At 42.6% G+C, this 17397-nt stretch overlaps 2 protein-coding genes across 2 annotated transcripts in view; both read left to right on the forward strand.

Annotated features, from left to right (window-relative positions):
- The window catches only part of LOC114643079 (tripartite motif-containing protein 16-like), a 37026-nt gene extending 25061 nt beyond the window's left edge, over nucleotides 1-11965 (forward strand). Inside the window, exons 5-6 of the mRNA XM_028791776.2 lie at nucleotides 1879-1944; nucleotides 10490-11965. Coding sequence (XP_028647609.2) covers nucleotides 1879-1944; nucleotides 10490-11031 — 608 coding nt within the window. The 3' untranslated portion in view covers nucleotides 11032-11965. The remainder of the gene's footprint in view (nucleotides 1-1878; nucleotides 1945-10489) is intronic.
- LOC114643553 (protein NLRC5-like) overlaps nucleotides 1-17397 on the forward strand; it is a 5922889-nt gene that overhangs the window by 169877 nt on the left and 5735615 nt on the right. The window lies entirely within an intron of this gene.

Consider the following 17397-nt stretch of genomic DNA (forward strand, 5'->3'; position numbering starts at 1 on the left):
CAGCCCTAAAAGAGTTAAAGTCTATTAGAAGGACCAGAGTAACAATAGGAGGAAACTGAGAGGTGGAATGCACGAAGAAGGCCTGTGCTTTAACATGTACAGTATCTATCAGCCATTGCTGTTAATGATTTTTTTATTGTATATATGGTGCTTTTAACAAAGAGTAAGTGAAATGTCTCACAATCATAGAAGAAATTGCTTTGAAATGTCAGGTGAAATATTATACTTGTTATACTTTTTAATGCCATTTGCTTTGCCTAAAGATTATATTAAACTGACTAAGCTGGCTCAGCATTCACATGAAGATTTGTTAACTTCAGAGCAACAAAAATGTTAATAAAATGAAAATCAGATCAACTTCAGTGCTTTATAATATTGTGCCATCTGAAAAAGCCTGTCTTCTTCTTCTTCTTCTTCTTCTTCTTCTTCTTCTTCTTCAACTTTTCCCTTTTCTATGTCAGGTGGATGTGCTTGATCAACTTACATACAGCTCAATCCTGCACATCCTTGTCCATTAAGCCCTTTTCCTTCAGATTTTCTTTTTCTTTATCCATCCACCTCTGCTTTTGCCTTCCTCACTTTCTCTTTCCCTGAACTTCCATTTCCATCACTCTTTTGCCCGTTGTTCATTGTCTCTCCCTGTTACATCTCCATACCACTCCAACCCACTTTCCTGTATTTTCTTAGATTTCTCTCTCATTTTTGTAGTACCTCTGATTGTCTCATTTCTTATTCTGTCCTTTTTAGTAACTCCACATATCCATCTCAATGCTTTCATTTTCTCCTGAGCTCCCTTTGCTGCCCACGTCTCAGCTCCATACATCATTGGTGGTCTTACCAGTCTCTTAACATTAGACTTACCAAAGCGTACTCATAAACCCGGCCCACCTTACATCCCTTTCCACCTCTTTGTGTTGTAAATGTGTCGATAAGCACAAGCAGCCTGCTATGCAAGTGTGGCTGGGAAAACAACCCGTGAGCCTCACTGCTAAGACTGTTGCCTTGCAATCAGGTCTCGAATAAACGATGGAAAATGAATGAATGAAAGAACTCGATGACGATTAAAAGTCAGGTCTCCCCTTGCACTTTCTGCCTTAATACATTTAAATTGCAGAGATTTTACATTAAATTTTAAAACTGAAACCCGTCATTTGCTAGACACCCAATATTGGACATAATTAATAAATCTTTATTAAATAGCTTTGTCTCTAATTCCTTCAAAGTACACATTGTTAGACCTACAGTATTAAAGAAATCAGATGCATAATCAGATGATGAGGCTACTCGAATCTTATCTCCAAAAACAAACTCTACATGACAAATTCATGGTGCCTTTCTGCTTAGTCCAACTGCTGTACCTTATTTTATAAATGACATTCTGAGTTCCCTCCAATACAGCAAATGCCACCATTATTAAGCTTTTAGACCCAAGAACAATGCTTGTCTGACACTGTCCTTATCTGGTTTACTTTCCTTTTTATTCATTTGTTTAATTATTTGCTGAGCTCTGTAGACAGCACTCCTAATTCTGGTCTCCCCCAGGGTCCAGTAGTGTTGCCTGTCTTTATGCGCGGCCATTTAGATATTACTTTGAAATGTCACATCGGCATTCCTTCATAGGCTGATGACATTCACTTGTATTTTCAAAAATGTTGTCTTCAATTGCATTTGTAGCTTTAACAATGTACAACAACAAATAACTGAAAAATACCACACCAGGCCATTTTCTAAAAAAACAGGTCTCATGTTTTCTGTTTTAGCTGCCTGTCATTTTGTGTTTTATTTTAACTGCACTTCATTTGTATTATGTGTTTCGAAGTTTAACTAACATTACACATTACTGTGTTGAAAGTTCTTCTCTTTTCTTTTAATTTTCAGGTCGTGAAGCTCCAATCTTCCCCCTAAAGCCTCTTGGACCTCAGACCAGAGCAGATTTTTTACAATGTGAGTTTGTAATGGGTCATGACAATAGAAATCATTTCTCTATTAATCTCAGACCGGATTATAATATAAAAGTGTGACCAATGAGATGAAACTGATGGTGGTCTTGAGACTGGTGCATTAACACATAGAGAAATTCAGGCAGTGGCTCACCAAAGCAATCTGCTGGACTTTAGTCTATTAAGTGTCCAGGAAACTCACAGAAAGTAAAAAATAAGAAAAGATCAAATTAAATCCTGCCAGCTACGCCACGTCTACCTGTCAGACAAGCCCTACCTCCAGTATTCTTTTTACTTTTTTCTTTTGCCCCATTTTTCTTTGTGGTTACAGTGGTTTTCTGTTTCTATTTCCATTAACTTTTTTTTGTGTTTTTCTATTTTGCTTATTTCCTTAAAAAATGACAATAAAAATTTATTTATAAGGCATGTTTCTCATTGTGAATATAGCTAAGTATGTCATACATAAGAAATGACAGTATCAGCTACTATTAACAAATACATATTGTAACATGTAAGTCACTGTCGTGGACCCAAAAGAAGACACGGAGTCCAAAGGCTTCAAGAAAACCAACTTCATTTCAATCAAAACATGAACAGCCAGAGTATTTATTCAAACAGGAGCTACTGCTTCAATACACAGACACAGCAAATGCGCAGGGACGGGGCTTGGTCAGTGGCCGGGTTATAATGTTCTCCGCATCACCCATAGGGTGACAGATGTGTTACGTAGTTAGGCTGCCATTTTGCAGTTGCCTCAGTGGTGCTGTGAACCTGTGGTTGCCTTGGCGATGTACAAGCAACCCTCGACAGATGCGTCAATTGCATTTTAGCGTGTAGCACCATTGGGGAGAGTCGCAATAGAGCTGAAAAATCACACCCCCTAACTTAGCTTTGTTCATAATGGTGTGGACAATGTGACCACCTAAGCCAGGCTCGGCCAGATGTGAGAAAATGTCAGCGTTGACATGCGCAGCGCTGGAATAGTGGTGAACATCAATAGCAAATGGCTGCAAGCCAGGCATTTGTATCCTTCTGTCTGTAGAGCCATGGGAGTGGAGAGTGGTTAATCACCAGGGTGAACCACCAACCTCATATGTAGTAGCAGAGGGTCTCCACCGCCCATTTAATAGCCAAACATTCTTTCACAATGGTAATCTCCAGCTCAGAAATGTGATGGGATATTGAAACATTTAGAGAGCACCACCTTCATGAGAGGAGCTGCTTTATGTGTAAAATTCGGAATGAATCATCTGTAATAACCATTGAGTCTGAGGAAACCTGGAATCTGCTTCTGTGTTTCTGGATGTGGATATGCAGCACTGCAAGCACCTCACTCACCTGTCCAATTAAGGTTTAATCAAATCGTTCCTCATAGAGTACCCCAAATAATGCATTTCTGACATCCCTAATTTACACTTCTTAGGGTTCGCTGTTAACCCAGCCAGCCTCACACTGTCAAGCACCCCTTACAGGTGGTTAACATACGGCCTCCAATCATTATTAATAATGACCACATCATCAAGATACACTCCAGCATATGTGGAATAGGGTCACAGAATTTGATACATCATCCACTGAAAAGTCAACAGCACACAATGGAGACCAAAAGGAAGCCTAGTGAATTTGAACAACCCATCCAGAGTGGCAAATGATGCCTTCTCACACCTGCCAGTAGCCATTCATGAGATCCAGGGTGGAAATATACTGGGCTTACCTGAGTTTCTCCAACAAGTCATCAATATATGACATAGAGACAACAAACTTGGAGAGTTTATTCAATCATCTGAAATCTATACAGAACTGAACCGAGACTTTCAGTTTTGGGACCAGAACAATTGAGCTTTGCCACTAGATTTTACTTTCTTGAATTACACCCATCTTGAGCATATGATTCACCTCCTCGCATATCACATTTCTCATTGCTTACGGAAGACAATACGGGCATAGCTGTACTTTAATGATGGGTTCCATTACAATTTTGTATTCCGCAATTTCCATCCGGCCAGGTACAGCTGAAAAGACATCAGAGTTCATTCTGATCAGTGACAGCAACTCAGCCTTCTGGGTGTCCGTCAAATTGTCATCAACAGTAACCTCTGTTTGTGTGACTGCCACTGATGTGGCCAGCGCCACCTGGGGCTTGTGCCACTCTTTCAAAAGATTTGCATAAAAGATTTGTACAGGTTTTTGCTATCCATGAATCGTGACCTTATAATTTATGGTAAATATACGTTCTTCCACAACTGCCAGACCCAGCCAGTCCGCCTGAAATTTATGTGGGTCATATCTGATCTTCCTTTTTGAATTTGAAAAGTTTGATTTTCTTGTCAAATTACATTTTTGCGGGCGGCACGGTGGCGCAGTGGGTAGCGCTGCTGCCTCGCAGTTGGGAGACCTGGGGACCTGGGTTCGCTTCCCGGGTCCTCCCTGCGTGGAGTTTGCATGTTCTCCCCGTGTCTGCGTGGGTTTCCTCCGGGCGCTCCGGTTTCCTCCCACATTCCAAAGACATGCAGGTTAGGTGGATTGGCGATTCTAAATTGGCCCTAGTGTGTGCTTGGTGTGTGGGTGTGTTTGTGTGTGTCCTGCGGTGGGTTGGCACCCTGCCCAGGATTGTTTCCTGCCTTGTGCCCTGTGTTGGCTGGGATTGGCTCCAGCAGAACCCCGTGACCCTGTGTTCGGATTCAGCGGGTTGGAAAATGGATGGATATCTGATCTTCCTTTTTGAATTTGAAAAGTTTGATTTTCTTGTCAAATTACATTTTTGCGGGCGGCACGGTGGCGCAGTGGGTAGCGCTGCTGCCTCGCAGTTGGGAGACCTGGGGACCTGGGTTCGCTTCCCGGGTCCTCTCTGCGTGGAGTTTGCATGTTCTCCCCGTGTCTGCGTGGGTTTTCCCTGGGCGCTCCGGTTTCCTCCCACAGTCCAAAGACATGCAGGTTAGGTGGATTGGCGATTCTACATTGGCCCTAGTGTGTGCTTGGTGTGTGTTTGTGTGTGTCCTGCGGTGGGTTGGCACCCTGCCCGGGATTGGTTCCTGCCCTGTATTGGCTGGGATTGGCTCCAGCAGACCCCCGTGACCCTGTGTTCGGATTCAGCGGGTTGGAAAATGGATGGATGGATGGATTACATTTTTGCTGATGCTCTATCTCGATTAAGGACAATTTGGAAATTGGAGCGAAATGACCCAATGGACAAATCTCACTCCAAATTCAGCCAATTAAAGCATTTTGAAATGTGAACCCATGTCTTCACTGTGCCAAGATGACTTCCCAAGACATGGGTGTGAGCAATTTTTAAACCTGTCTCTCTATGCCTGCTTGGGACCACCAGCTGCTCAATCTGCACTTCCCCTATGCAATCAGAAATCATCCAAGGAAACATCCTTAATCAAAAAGTGTGGTGTTTTGAAGTTCGGGCCCATTCACTCCATACAGTAAGCATCGTTTTGCGACATGTGCTTGTTTAAATCCAAAGTCTAGGCTGCTGTCGGACAGTTGCAGGCATGTAAACTCTGTTGGAGTGTCATTCCCTGATGCAGCACACTGGTCTTCTCCAGCCATTGCTTCTCTGGGGTCCGTAACTGCTGGCTGGCTTATGGAGGTGTAAGGTGTGAGTGCCTAATGCGAAGAGCCCTCCTGTTGTCTTGCACTCTCAGGTGAGAGGTGGTCCCCTACCTCACTGGACAAATCAAGTTCAATCTCTAAGATGGCTTCTTGACTGGCCTAGACAGTGGCCAGCCCCTCTCTATCTACTACAGACAGAAGTGCTCTGCAGGTGGCTATGAAGTGTGGGAAGAGGTGCTGGACCCCACTTCTGGTACCATGTGACTTGTGAATCACTGTCCTGCAGCTGAGAGAAGATGCTGAGTCCAGAGGCTTCAAGAAAAACAAATTTATTCCAATCAAAACAGGAATGGTCAGGGTATTTATTCGAATGGGAGCTACCACTTCAATACACACAGACACATCAAACGATCAGAGACAGAGCTAGGTTACTCTAGGTTATTCTGTTCCCCGCATCATCTATTTAGTGACAGACGTGTTACGCGGGGAGGCAGTGAACTTGCAGTTGTCTTGGTGGCTCTGCGATTGCCTTGGCAATGGACAAGCAAGTCTCAACAGACACGTCAAACACGTTTCGGCATGCAGCACCATTGGTGAGGGTCTCAAAAGAGCTCATAAATCTCACAATATACACATACATATACATTTACATATGTGTTCTTAAAGAAGAAACATTTAGAGGTCCTTATAGTTTTATTCACTAACCTCCTGCATCTGAGAACATGTGTTGCCATCAATACACCCACTTTCTCCTAAATAAACATCATACGCCTCCAAAAATAAAAGATTTTAATCAATAACTCAATAAAGTACTCAGCAACAGTCTTACTGAACATACTGCATACAGCAATACACAATCTGTATTAAAAGATAGAGTATAAAGAATTAAATCTGAAATTCAGAATAATAGAAATAAAAATGATAGAAAGTTCTGTGCTCATTAATGAAACACATTGAGTAAGCTCCAACCCCTCGGCCATTATGCTGTTCTGAATCGAGATTTGCGAGTTCAGTTCCTCTTCTTCACATTTCTTATAATTTTGGATGCACGTCTTTGGATTTTTAAGTTAATTTCTACTGAATGAATTGCCTCCTTTACTGACTCAGCAACCTCAGTTCACTCCATGATGATTTTCTTCATGAACTGCACATCTAACAGCACTCAATGGCTGTCCTGTTTGCTGGCCATTAAATCATCAAGCTGTCAGTCACGAGTTTTATGACAATTCATTACAAACATTTCATTCTGAGGCAGTTTTATTTATTTTTTATTTTCATATTACATGTATCCATATGCTGCGGTGGGTTGGCACCCTGCCCGGGATTGGTTCCCTGCCTTGTGCCCTGTGTTGGCTGGGATTGGCTCCAGCAGACCCCCGTGACCCTGTGTTCGGATTCAGCAGGTTGGACAATGGATGGATGGATGGATGTATCCATATGAAGAGGATGAAGAATGGAAAGGCCGTTGGTCCAGATGACATACCTATGGAAGCATGAAGGTGTTTAGGAGAGATGGCAGTGGAGTTTTTAACCAGATTGTTTAATGGAATCTTAAAAAGCGAGAGGATGCCTGAGGAGTGGAGAAGAAGTGTACTGGTACCGATATTTAAGAATAAGGGGGATGTGCAGGACTGCAGTAACTACAGGGGGATAAAATTGATGAGCCACAGCATGAAGTTATGGGAAAAAGTAGTGGAAGCTAGGTTAAGAAGTGAGGTGATGGTTAGTGAGCAGCAGTATGATTTCATGCCAAGAAAGAGCACCAGAGATGCAATGTTTGCTCTGAGGATGTTGATGGAGAAGTTTAGAGAAGGCCAGAAGGAGTTGCATTGCATCTTTGTGGACCTGGAGAAAGCATATGACAGGGTGACTGAGAGGAGCTGTGGTATTGTATGAAGAAGTCGGGAGTGACAGAGAAGTACGTAAGAGTTGTACAGGATATGTACGAGGGAAGTGTGACAGTGGTGAGGTCTGCGGTAGGAGTGACAGATGCATTCAAGGCTGGAGGTGGGATTACATCATGGATAGGCTCTGAGCCATTTCTTATTTGCAATGGTGATGGACAGGTTGACAGATGAGATTAGACAGGAGTCCCCGTGGACTATGATGTTTGCTGATGACATTGTGATCTGTGGTGAGAGTAGGGAGCAGGTTGAGGAGGCCCTGGAGAGGTGGAGATATGATCTAGACAGGTGTGGAATGAAGGTCAGTAGGAACAAGATAGAATACATGTGTGTAAATGAGAGGGTGGTCAGTGGAATGGTGAGGATGCAGGGAGTAGAGTTGGCGTAGGTGGATGAGTTTAAATACTTAGGATCAACAGTACAGAGTAATGGGGATTGTGGAAGAGAGGTGAAAATGAGAGTGCAGGCAGGGTGGAATGGGTGGAGAAGAGTGTCAGGAGTGATTTATGACAGACGGGTATCAGCAAGAGTGAAAGGGAAGGTCTACAGGACGGTAGTGAGACCAGCTATGTTATATGGGCTGGAGACGGTGGCTCTGACCAGAAAGCAGGAGACACAGCTGGAGGTGGCAGAGTTAAAGATGCTAAGATTTGCATTGGGTGTGACGAGGATGGACAGGATTAGAAATGAGGACATTAGAAGGTCAGCTCAGGTTGGACGGTTGGGAGACAAAGTCAGAGAGGCAGGAATGCGTTGGTTTGGACATGTGCAGAAGAGAGATGCTGGGTATATTGGGAGAAGGATGCTAAGGATAGAGCTGCCAGGGAAGAGGAAAAGAGGAAGGCCTAAGAGAAGGTTTATGGATGTGGTGAGAGAGGACATGCAGGTGATGGGTGTAACAGAGCAAGGTGATGAGGACAGAAAGATATGGAAGAAGATGATCCACTGCGGCAACCCCTAACAGGAGCAGCCGATAAAAGATATTACATGTATCTCTCACCTGTGGGATGACCCCTAAACATTTGGTAGACCACTGAAATTGAAGAACCAAATACTTGGAATGGAAGGAGCAGAATGAGGATTTGGGTTTATTGTGAGTAAAGAAAAAATCAGTTTGGTGATGAAGTGTGACAGGGGATTAATTTTCAATTAAAGAGGTGTATGGTGACAATAACAAGTGTCATATAATAAAGCCAGTGGTCAGTGTGGGCAGTCCATTTGAACTCTGACCTTAACGGTGACCTTATGAAGTTTATTGTAATTCCAGACAACTGAGACTCCTTCTAAATGTTCAACTTGCCTGCCTTTCAATTGTTGTCTGTTGTCGTTTTTTTGTAATTTCATTCCAAATTCCCACAGATTCTGTCCAATCAGATGAGCTCTTTACTGTCAGTAAGACACTGTACAGTGTCTTAAATTGGTTTGAATCCTACCTGGCAGGGAGAAAATTCTTTGTTAGTTGTGGTACTTACAACTCAAAGACACATGATATCCTATATGGTGTTCCACAAGGCTCTATCCTGGGTCCGCTGCTCTTTTCGATCTACATGCTTCCGTTAGGTCAGATTATCTTGGGGCACAACCTGAGCTACCACAGCTATGTTGATGACACACAGCTGTATTTATCAATAGCACCTGATAACCCTGATTCTCTTGATTCACGAACAAAATGTCTTACTTGTATTTCTGAATGGATGAATAGTAACTTTATAAAGCTAAATAAAGAGAAAACGTGAAATTTTAGTGATTGGCAATAATGGATACAATGAGGTTATTAGAAATAAACTCGATGCATTAGGATTAAAAGTCTAAGAGGTAAAAAACTTAGGGGTAACTGTTGACTGTGACCTGAATTTTAAATTTCATATTTATCTGATCACTAGGACAGCATTTTTTCACTTAAGAAATATAGCAAAAGTTAGACCTTTTATATCATTGAAAGATGCTGAGAAATTAGTTCACGCTTTTGTTTTCAGTCGACTAGATTATTGTAACGCACTGTAACTAGTGCAGAATGCAGCTGCTAGAATCCTAACTAGAAAAACAAAATCCGAGCACATTTCTCCAGTTTTGATGTCACTACACTGGTTACCTGTGTCATTCAGAATTGACTTTAAAATTCTACTTATGGTTTATAAAGCCTTAAATAATCTCGCCCCGGCTTATATATCGGAATGTCTGACATCTTATATTCCAAATCGTAACCTTAGATCCTCAAATGAGTGTCTGCTTAGAATTCCAAGAGCTAAACTTAAAAGAAGTGGTGAGGCGGGTGGCCTTTTGCTGTTATGCACCTCAAATATGGAATAGCCTGCCAGTAGGAATTCGCCAGGCTAATACAGTGGAGCACTTCAAAAAACTGCTGAAAACACATTACTTTAACATGGCCTTCTCATAACTTCACTTTAATTTACTCCTTATGCTCTGTATATCCAATTCATTATAATAACCATTCATGGTGGTTCTAAAATCCGTACTAACCCCTACTCTCTCTTCTGTTTCTATTCCCATTTTTTTGTGGTGGTGACCTGTGCCACCGCCACCTAATCAAAGCACCGTGATGTTCCTACATTGATGGATTAAAAGCCAGAAGTCTACATGACCATCATCATCAAGTCCTTCCATGAGAACCCTAACTACAAAGAGGACTAAGCATTTATGTGAGGTACAATGCCCAGAGGGGGCTGGGTGGTCTCATGGTCTGGAACCCATACAGATTTTATTTTTTTCTCTCCAGCCATCTGGAGTTTTTTTTTGTTTTTTGTTTTTTTCTGTCCTCCCTGGCCATCAGACCTTACTCTTATTCTATGTCAATTAATGTTGTCTTATTTTAATTCTTACTTTGTCTTTTATTTTTCTTTTCTTCATCATGCAAAGCATTTTGAGCTACATTATTTTTATGAAAATGTGCTATAGAAATAAATGTTGTTGTTGTTGTTGTCAATGGCACTCATGAGGTGCACATTTGTGTCTCGTCAGCTCAGCTCCTGATTGGTTCTTGATATTTGTTCATGTTGAGCTTCGCCCCTAGTCCTGTTACACACTCACAGATGTCCTCACTCGTTCTCTGTTCTCTCCTTTCAGACTTCTGTTCACTCACTCTGGACATCAACACGGCACACAGAGACCTCCATCTGTCTGAAAGGAACAAGAAGGTGACACTTGAGAGGACAAAAACCAAATATCCTGATCATCCTGACAGATTTGACTGCTGGTGGCAAGTTCTGTGCAGAGAGGCCCTGACTGGGACTCGCTGTTACTGGGAGGTGGAGTGCAGTGGAGACAACATGGAGATAGGAGTCGCATATAAAGGACTGGGCAGGAAAGGAGATGGCAGTGAGTGTGGCCTTGGAATCAATGACAAGTCCTGGAGTTTGTGGTGTTTTAATTCCAAGTACTTTGTGTGTCATAATAGCCAGCAGATTTTCATCAACGCCCCCTACAGCCCCAGAATAGGTGTGTATCTGGACTGGCCTGCTGGCTCTCTGTCATTTTATAGCGTCTCACACACAATGACCCTCCTGCACAAGTTCAGCACCTCCTTCACTGAGCCCCTGTATTCAGGGTTTTGGCTTGATTGTAAGTGCAGCGTAACAATCTGCCATCTGACACCAGGTGACCACTGACCAGTACCCTCCACCAGTCACTTAATGTCCCCACAAGCGTAGGTACTGATTGAGTTTGTAGTTTGGGGACAAAATGAGTTTTACAGGATTGGTAGCACCCTTGTGACTGAATGTGGGGGTAAAAATACAGAGTGAGTGTTAGGGATTCTAATGTTATTGGGTTTGATTTAGTCTGTGAGTAGCCAATCAGAGGTGTGTATCACAATTAGGGATGGGGACGCTTCAGACCTACAAATACCAGTTTGACCAGCAGGAGTCATGGCTAATTCACTGCTTCATGAACTTCAGTGAGGCACCCCAACAAGTGCTGTGACCCATTAGTACCATTAAATGTCACCTGTTAAGTAGGTCTGGATGTTTGTCTTGGTTGAGGACTTTTCCAGGTCTTAGAGATCAGGATTAGCAAACAGACAACTGTGAAATGGAAATGATGGTCAGCATTGTGGGGAGGTTAGCTGGTGCAGACATTTAAGTCAGAATCTCATTTAAAAGTGAGGACTCCTTGTCAACTCCTGTGGCCTTCATCACCGTGACCAGTTTTTCTGTTGTCCTTGTCCTAATCTCAGTAATTCCCCATCCCAACCTGATGTCTCCTCAAGGTGTTAGGTGAAGCTCACCTGTTGATGTACACTGCTGTGTAATCATCTCCACTCATCGTGTTCTCATTGTGTTCATCCTCCCCAGAAGTCTTTGTGACTGACACCAATTCTCCATTCATGTCTTCTTCTCTGAAGATGATTGGCCACTCTCCATACTGCACATACATTAAAGCTCAGCAGTGTAGTTAGAGAAAAAATACTCAGTGGTATATAAAACAAGCAAGAATAAAACAAACACAAGAATTAAACACCTGAACTTGAGTATTTTATTTATCTAATGTAAAACAATTTTTAACTTTCATAAAAGCCCAAAATGGTAAAGTGTTCACAAAGTCACATATATATAGTGAAAAGACCCAGACCACACAGCAAAAAGGTTTTGGCGTAGCCACTGGTATACTTGAAATTGGCTGTCAAAATCAGAAGAGTTGGTCTTTACAGACATCAGTCCAAAACAGAAGTCAAATGATGCCATCCGGGCAGGAACCGGTAGTGATGTTACTGAGCCCAAGCTCAATCAGGATCAGTGCACTTTGCCATCCTCAGGACCGGCATGGAAATATCTTTATTTGAGCCCTTTTAGAAAAATTGCAAAAAAAAATCAAAGTATCAGTAAGTCCAGTGGTGTTCTACACAATCCAAAGGTAACTGGAAACTGGAAGAAACTCTGATAGGAAGAGATCTGGCAGACCCAAAGTCACAACCCATTCAGAAGATAAGTTTCTATTTGACGTGATAGGTGCCACACAGCACAATGGCTTCAAGTACAGTTTAACAGAAGAGAAGAGTTTGTCCAGTCTGCAGTAGTCCACAGCTGGTGTTTCAAGGTCCTACTTTGTCCTTTAAGGAATGGTTTTCTTACTACCAATCACCCTATCAAACCTGCAGCACATCCTTCTTAGTTAGCCCTTGTGAAGGCATTCCCTGTAAGTTTTTATATTTTCTTGTTATACATCTTTTATTTCAGTAACTTTTAGTGAGGGGATATGAAAATTTCTTGAGCTCTTAGTCACAAAAATAGGCTGTCCTTAAAATGCCACTGACCTTACAAGTACTTTTTACTGTAATGTTTGTACGTACTTGAGTTTACAGTTCCACACCATTTCTTGTGATTAAATATTCTCTGCATCAGCCCGTAGTGCCAAGAGTTGTTGCATGAAGGGGTTTAGCTTGCTGGATAATTGAATAGGAGATTCATTGAGGCCTTGCCTGCATTGTTCCTGGGTTAGGGATTCTCCTTTTGGTGAGACAGATCACCACAGAAGACTCCTCCTCGCTGCCATTGAGTCGACTCTGTGTGTGTTTGGGTCCCCAGAGGGGCTGATGCAGTCTCAGGTTGGGCTGAATGTCCAGATATTTCAGGAACTCTTGGTGAGATTTATCTAAGTGTTTATTTATGCTTTTGCAGATTTCACAGCTGCAGTCTACTGTAATAGATTGTGTTTAGAAAATAAAATAAGAGATATATGAGAGCTCTGTGTGAGATCTTTTGTCTGCCTAAAAGGGATTCACTGTGAATGAGCATTCATGGTGCCAAGTGGCTCCTCACTGTGTGGCATCTGGGTCGTGGAATGGACCTTGAGTGAGGCTGGATTTTGGGTTGCCGTTCAGGGAAGTTACTCCTACCTCTCCCAAGTTCTTGACCACAGTCCTTCTAGGCCTGTATGCCAGCACTCTGCAAGGAAACCACTTCTGAGAGTTCACAGGGAACACCCATGGCAGGGGTGCTTTACAGAAGAAATTTCCAGCACTGAACCCAGTGACTCACTGGTTAGTAGGCACTGTTGTCTGGGGGAGTTCTCCAGATCACTCTGGGCTTGGCAAAAGATCTCAGAAGTAATCGAGTGGAAGACAATCCATCTCTGAAAAGTGCACTTAAAAACATTAATCAGAAAACAAAATAAAAAATAAGATGTTTTTGTAAGAAAATTAACAGAAAAAAGGGAGTGCATTGAAGCTGGCTAAAAATAAGAGAGATGGACTCTCTGGAAACTGCACAGAAAGAAAACTAATAAGAAAGAAAGATAAGAAGACAAAACTAGCATGAAATCTTAAAAACGCGCAGTTCTTTGTTTTTACAAAATATTGTTTCTAATGGCTAAACAATGCAGCTTATTTTAATAACAGTGTTCCCCAACACAGCATTTTTACTTCTCAGGCAGATTTTGCACTTCGTACGGCAGCTGATTAATCTGTGTTGTCCACTCGGTGTCATTTCACTTTATCCTGGACAACCAGTCTCGTGCTATAAGTTTAAAACTGTTGTTTTCAATTTATCGCATCTGACTTAGTTTCGTTATTTATTTCAATATTTACTGTATAATTATGCTTTGGACTTAAAAGTCCAACTCGCATAATGTAGTTAGCAGACACTACCACAAGTCGCCGACAGCTGTTGGTTTTTTTTCTAGCCCCATGCACTGAGGCCCGTTACAAGGCCGCTTCTTGTACTTTCACTGGATTAATTAATATCCCTATTCTAGTTAGGGCCAGGCATTTTAACCCTTTGCAGTCGTATTTAATTTTCAACGTCACGCTACATTAGTCGTAATTAATTATTGAAAAAACGCCGTTATTTAAAAACAACACTTTTACTCAGTCACAGGAGTTCATGACAGTGCGCACAACCATCCCGATACATACTCAGTATCTGACCGAGACCTTTCATTTCGTCATTATCAGAAGCATATTATATATATATATATATATATATATACATACTGTATATCTGCGGTGGGTTGGCACCCTGCCCAGGATTGGTTCCTGCCTTGTGCCCTGTGTTGGCTGGGATTGGCTCCAGCAGACCCCCGTGACCCTGTGTTCAGATTCAGCGGGTTGGAAAATGGATGGATGGCTGGATGGATATATATATATTACATTATAAATAATAAACAGTTGTTAATTTAGCCACAATCCTGCCGTCTATGTCATTTTGTTTCCTTAGGAGGCACTAGCTCTCCGGAAATGTGTTCTTTTGAAATTGCGGCGTTTTAAGTAACCGAAAAATATAGAGATATAATATTAAAAGGTGATATCCTATCATAGTGATATGGCGGTACAAAAATCACATGAGAGAAAAAGATATAACTTAGCTTAACAGACGGAGGAAGCTATAGCATGACAATTATCAAGGTGGGAACTTGATGTATACAGTCTGCCATTTTCCGTCACTGCGCTGAAAGGTTTTTCAGGATGAATGAGTGGTTCGTCCGTCCACAGGCTTCAAAGTGTCTTTGCAGCAGTCCAAGCCTTATATACAGGTTGCTCCATGTGCAGGCTCTCTCTCTGGTTTCCAAACAAGGACAAGAAAGGACTCAACCCTACCTCCAAAAATACAGCAGTAGCACAATGCCTACTTGCAGTTGTCTCATTCTCCCAACAAGCAAAGAAGATTTTGTGCTGACAGAGGACAGATGTATACTATTCTGTCTTTAGGCTGACTATACATTCCTCCAGCTGTCTTTGGCTATCTAGTCCTGTGCTTAGCTTGGCGATTCTAAATGCTGAGCCCCTTTGTATTAAATCTGACTCAGCTATGCATGTATAAAGAAAAGCAAAACAGATTTTAAAATGTCTGCACAGAAACAGTGACATTAAACTTAATATTATAACACCTTTCAAGTGCATTGTGGAGAAGCATGCTATTGATGCAGTCCAGTCAGGGATAGATGAGAGCCTTTGTGATGAAATACTATGGAATGACGTCCACTCGTTGCTTGATCTGACCTGCTGACTAGAGGGTGCACAAGCCAAGGTCTCTATTACGTTGGCCAGATGGGAATTCTCAGCACTGTTGGACTCTGGTAGCGACCTCTGTGTAGTCCACTGTGACTTGCTCCAGCAGAACCCTTATAAGACCACAGATAAAGTAAACATCCGCTGCATCCATGGGGACATTAAAACATATGTGACTACAGTAATCCCTCGCTATATCGCGCTTCGCCTTTCGCGGCTTCTCTCCATTGCGGATTTTATATGTAAGCATATTTAAATATATATCGCGGATTTTTTGCTGGTTCGCGGATTTCTGCGGACAATGGGTCTTTTAATTTCTGGTACATGCTTCCTCAGTTGGTGTGCCCAGTTGATTTCATACAAGGGACGCTATTGGCAGATGGCTGAGAAGCTACCCGGCTTACTTTTCTCTCTGTCTTGCACTGACTTTCTCTGATCCTGACGTAGGGGGATTGAGCAGGGGGGCTGTTCGCACACCTAGACGATACGGACGCTCGTCTAAAAATGCTGGAAGATTATCTTCACGTTGTGATCTTTTGTGCAGCTGCTTCCTGAAACGACATGCTGCACGGTGCTTCGCATACTTAAAAGCTCGAAGGGCACGTATTGATTTTTGACTGAAAAACAAACTCTGTCTCTCTGTCTCTCTCTGCTCCTGACGGAGGGGGTGTGAGCTGCCGCCTTCAACAGCTTTGTGCCGCGGTGCTTCGCAGACTTAAAAGCCAAACAGCACCATTGATTTGTTTGCTTTCCTCTGTCTTTCTGACAGACTCTGCTCCTGACGCGCACTCCTTTGAAGAGGAAGATATGTTTGCATTCTTTTAATTGTGAGACGGAACTGTCATCTCTGTCTTGTCATGGAGCACAGTTTAAACTTTTGAAAAAGAGACAAATGTTTGTTTGCAGTGTTTGAATAACGTTCCTGTCTGTCTGCAACCTCCTGTGTTTCTGCGCAAATCTGTGACCCAAGCATGATAATATAAAAATAACCATATAAACATATGGTTTCTACTTCGCGGATTTTCTTATTTCGCGGGTGGCTCTGGAACACAACCCCCGCGATGGAGGAGGGATTACTGTATATTACTCCCTCTGAAATTTAAGGGAAGAACTTTAAGTTTGGATGGCCATATCAGACACCACACCCTGGCCACTCCTAATAGAAAAAAGGAATGCCCTCTTCCCATGGGTATTGGCCACCTGCAGAGTGCCTACCCCCGTAGTGGATAGAGAGGGGCTCGCTGCAGCCAGTGTCAGTCAAGGAAACAGGTTTGAAATTGAACTGGAGCTGTCCAGAGAGCTGGGGGGCGAAACCTCAAGTGAAGACCCGGGACAGCTGGCAAACTTTTCCACGCTGTTACACGCACCAACAGCCTCCACAGACTGGACACTCAATACTGACCCAGACAAAAACAAAATAGCAGTGGGAGGTGAGTGCGATTCTGCATTGGACACGAGTAAACAGAGACTGCCATCAAGGCAGAGTTTTCTCACCTACAACGAGCTGATAACAACTTTTTTTGCATTTACACAAGACCATGTCGCAAATGACGCTTACTATCTGGAGAGAGAGGACCTGAATTTTAAAACGTCACATTTTTTACTTAAGGATGGTTTTCAGTATCGGGTGATTTCTGATTTCATGGGTGATGGACGTATCGAATAATTGGTAGTACCAAGTGAGCATAGGGAGAAGGTTTTAAAAATTGCTCACAGTCACGTTTTGGAGGTCACCTCAGTGTGGAAAAGATGAGGGAATGCATTTCGAAATGCTTTTATTGGGTGAATACTGGCCCGGGATGTGGAACGGTTTTGTATGGCCTATCCAGACTGTCAAATAGTTTCCACTCACAGATCCGCCAGGGCACCCCTTGTACCAATGCCTATTTTAGATGTCCCCTTTGAGAGGGTGGGATTAGATATTGTTGGCCCGCTTCCCAGGAGTAAAAGTGGCATTCAGTATATGCTCGTGTTAATCAATTACGCCACGAGATATACAGAAGTAGCAGTGTTGCGATGGGCGGATGCCCGA

This window comes from Erpetoichthys calabaricus, chromosome 4 (genome assembly GCF_900747795.2).
Source record: "Erpetoichthys calabaricus chromosome 4, fErpCal1.3, whole genome shotgun sequence".
Taxonomy (NCBI): Eukaryota; Metazoa; Chordata; class Cladistia; order Polypteriformes; family Polypteridae; genus Erpetoichthys; species Erpetoichthys calabaricus.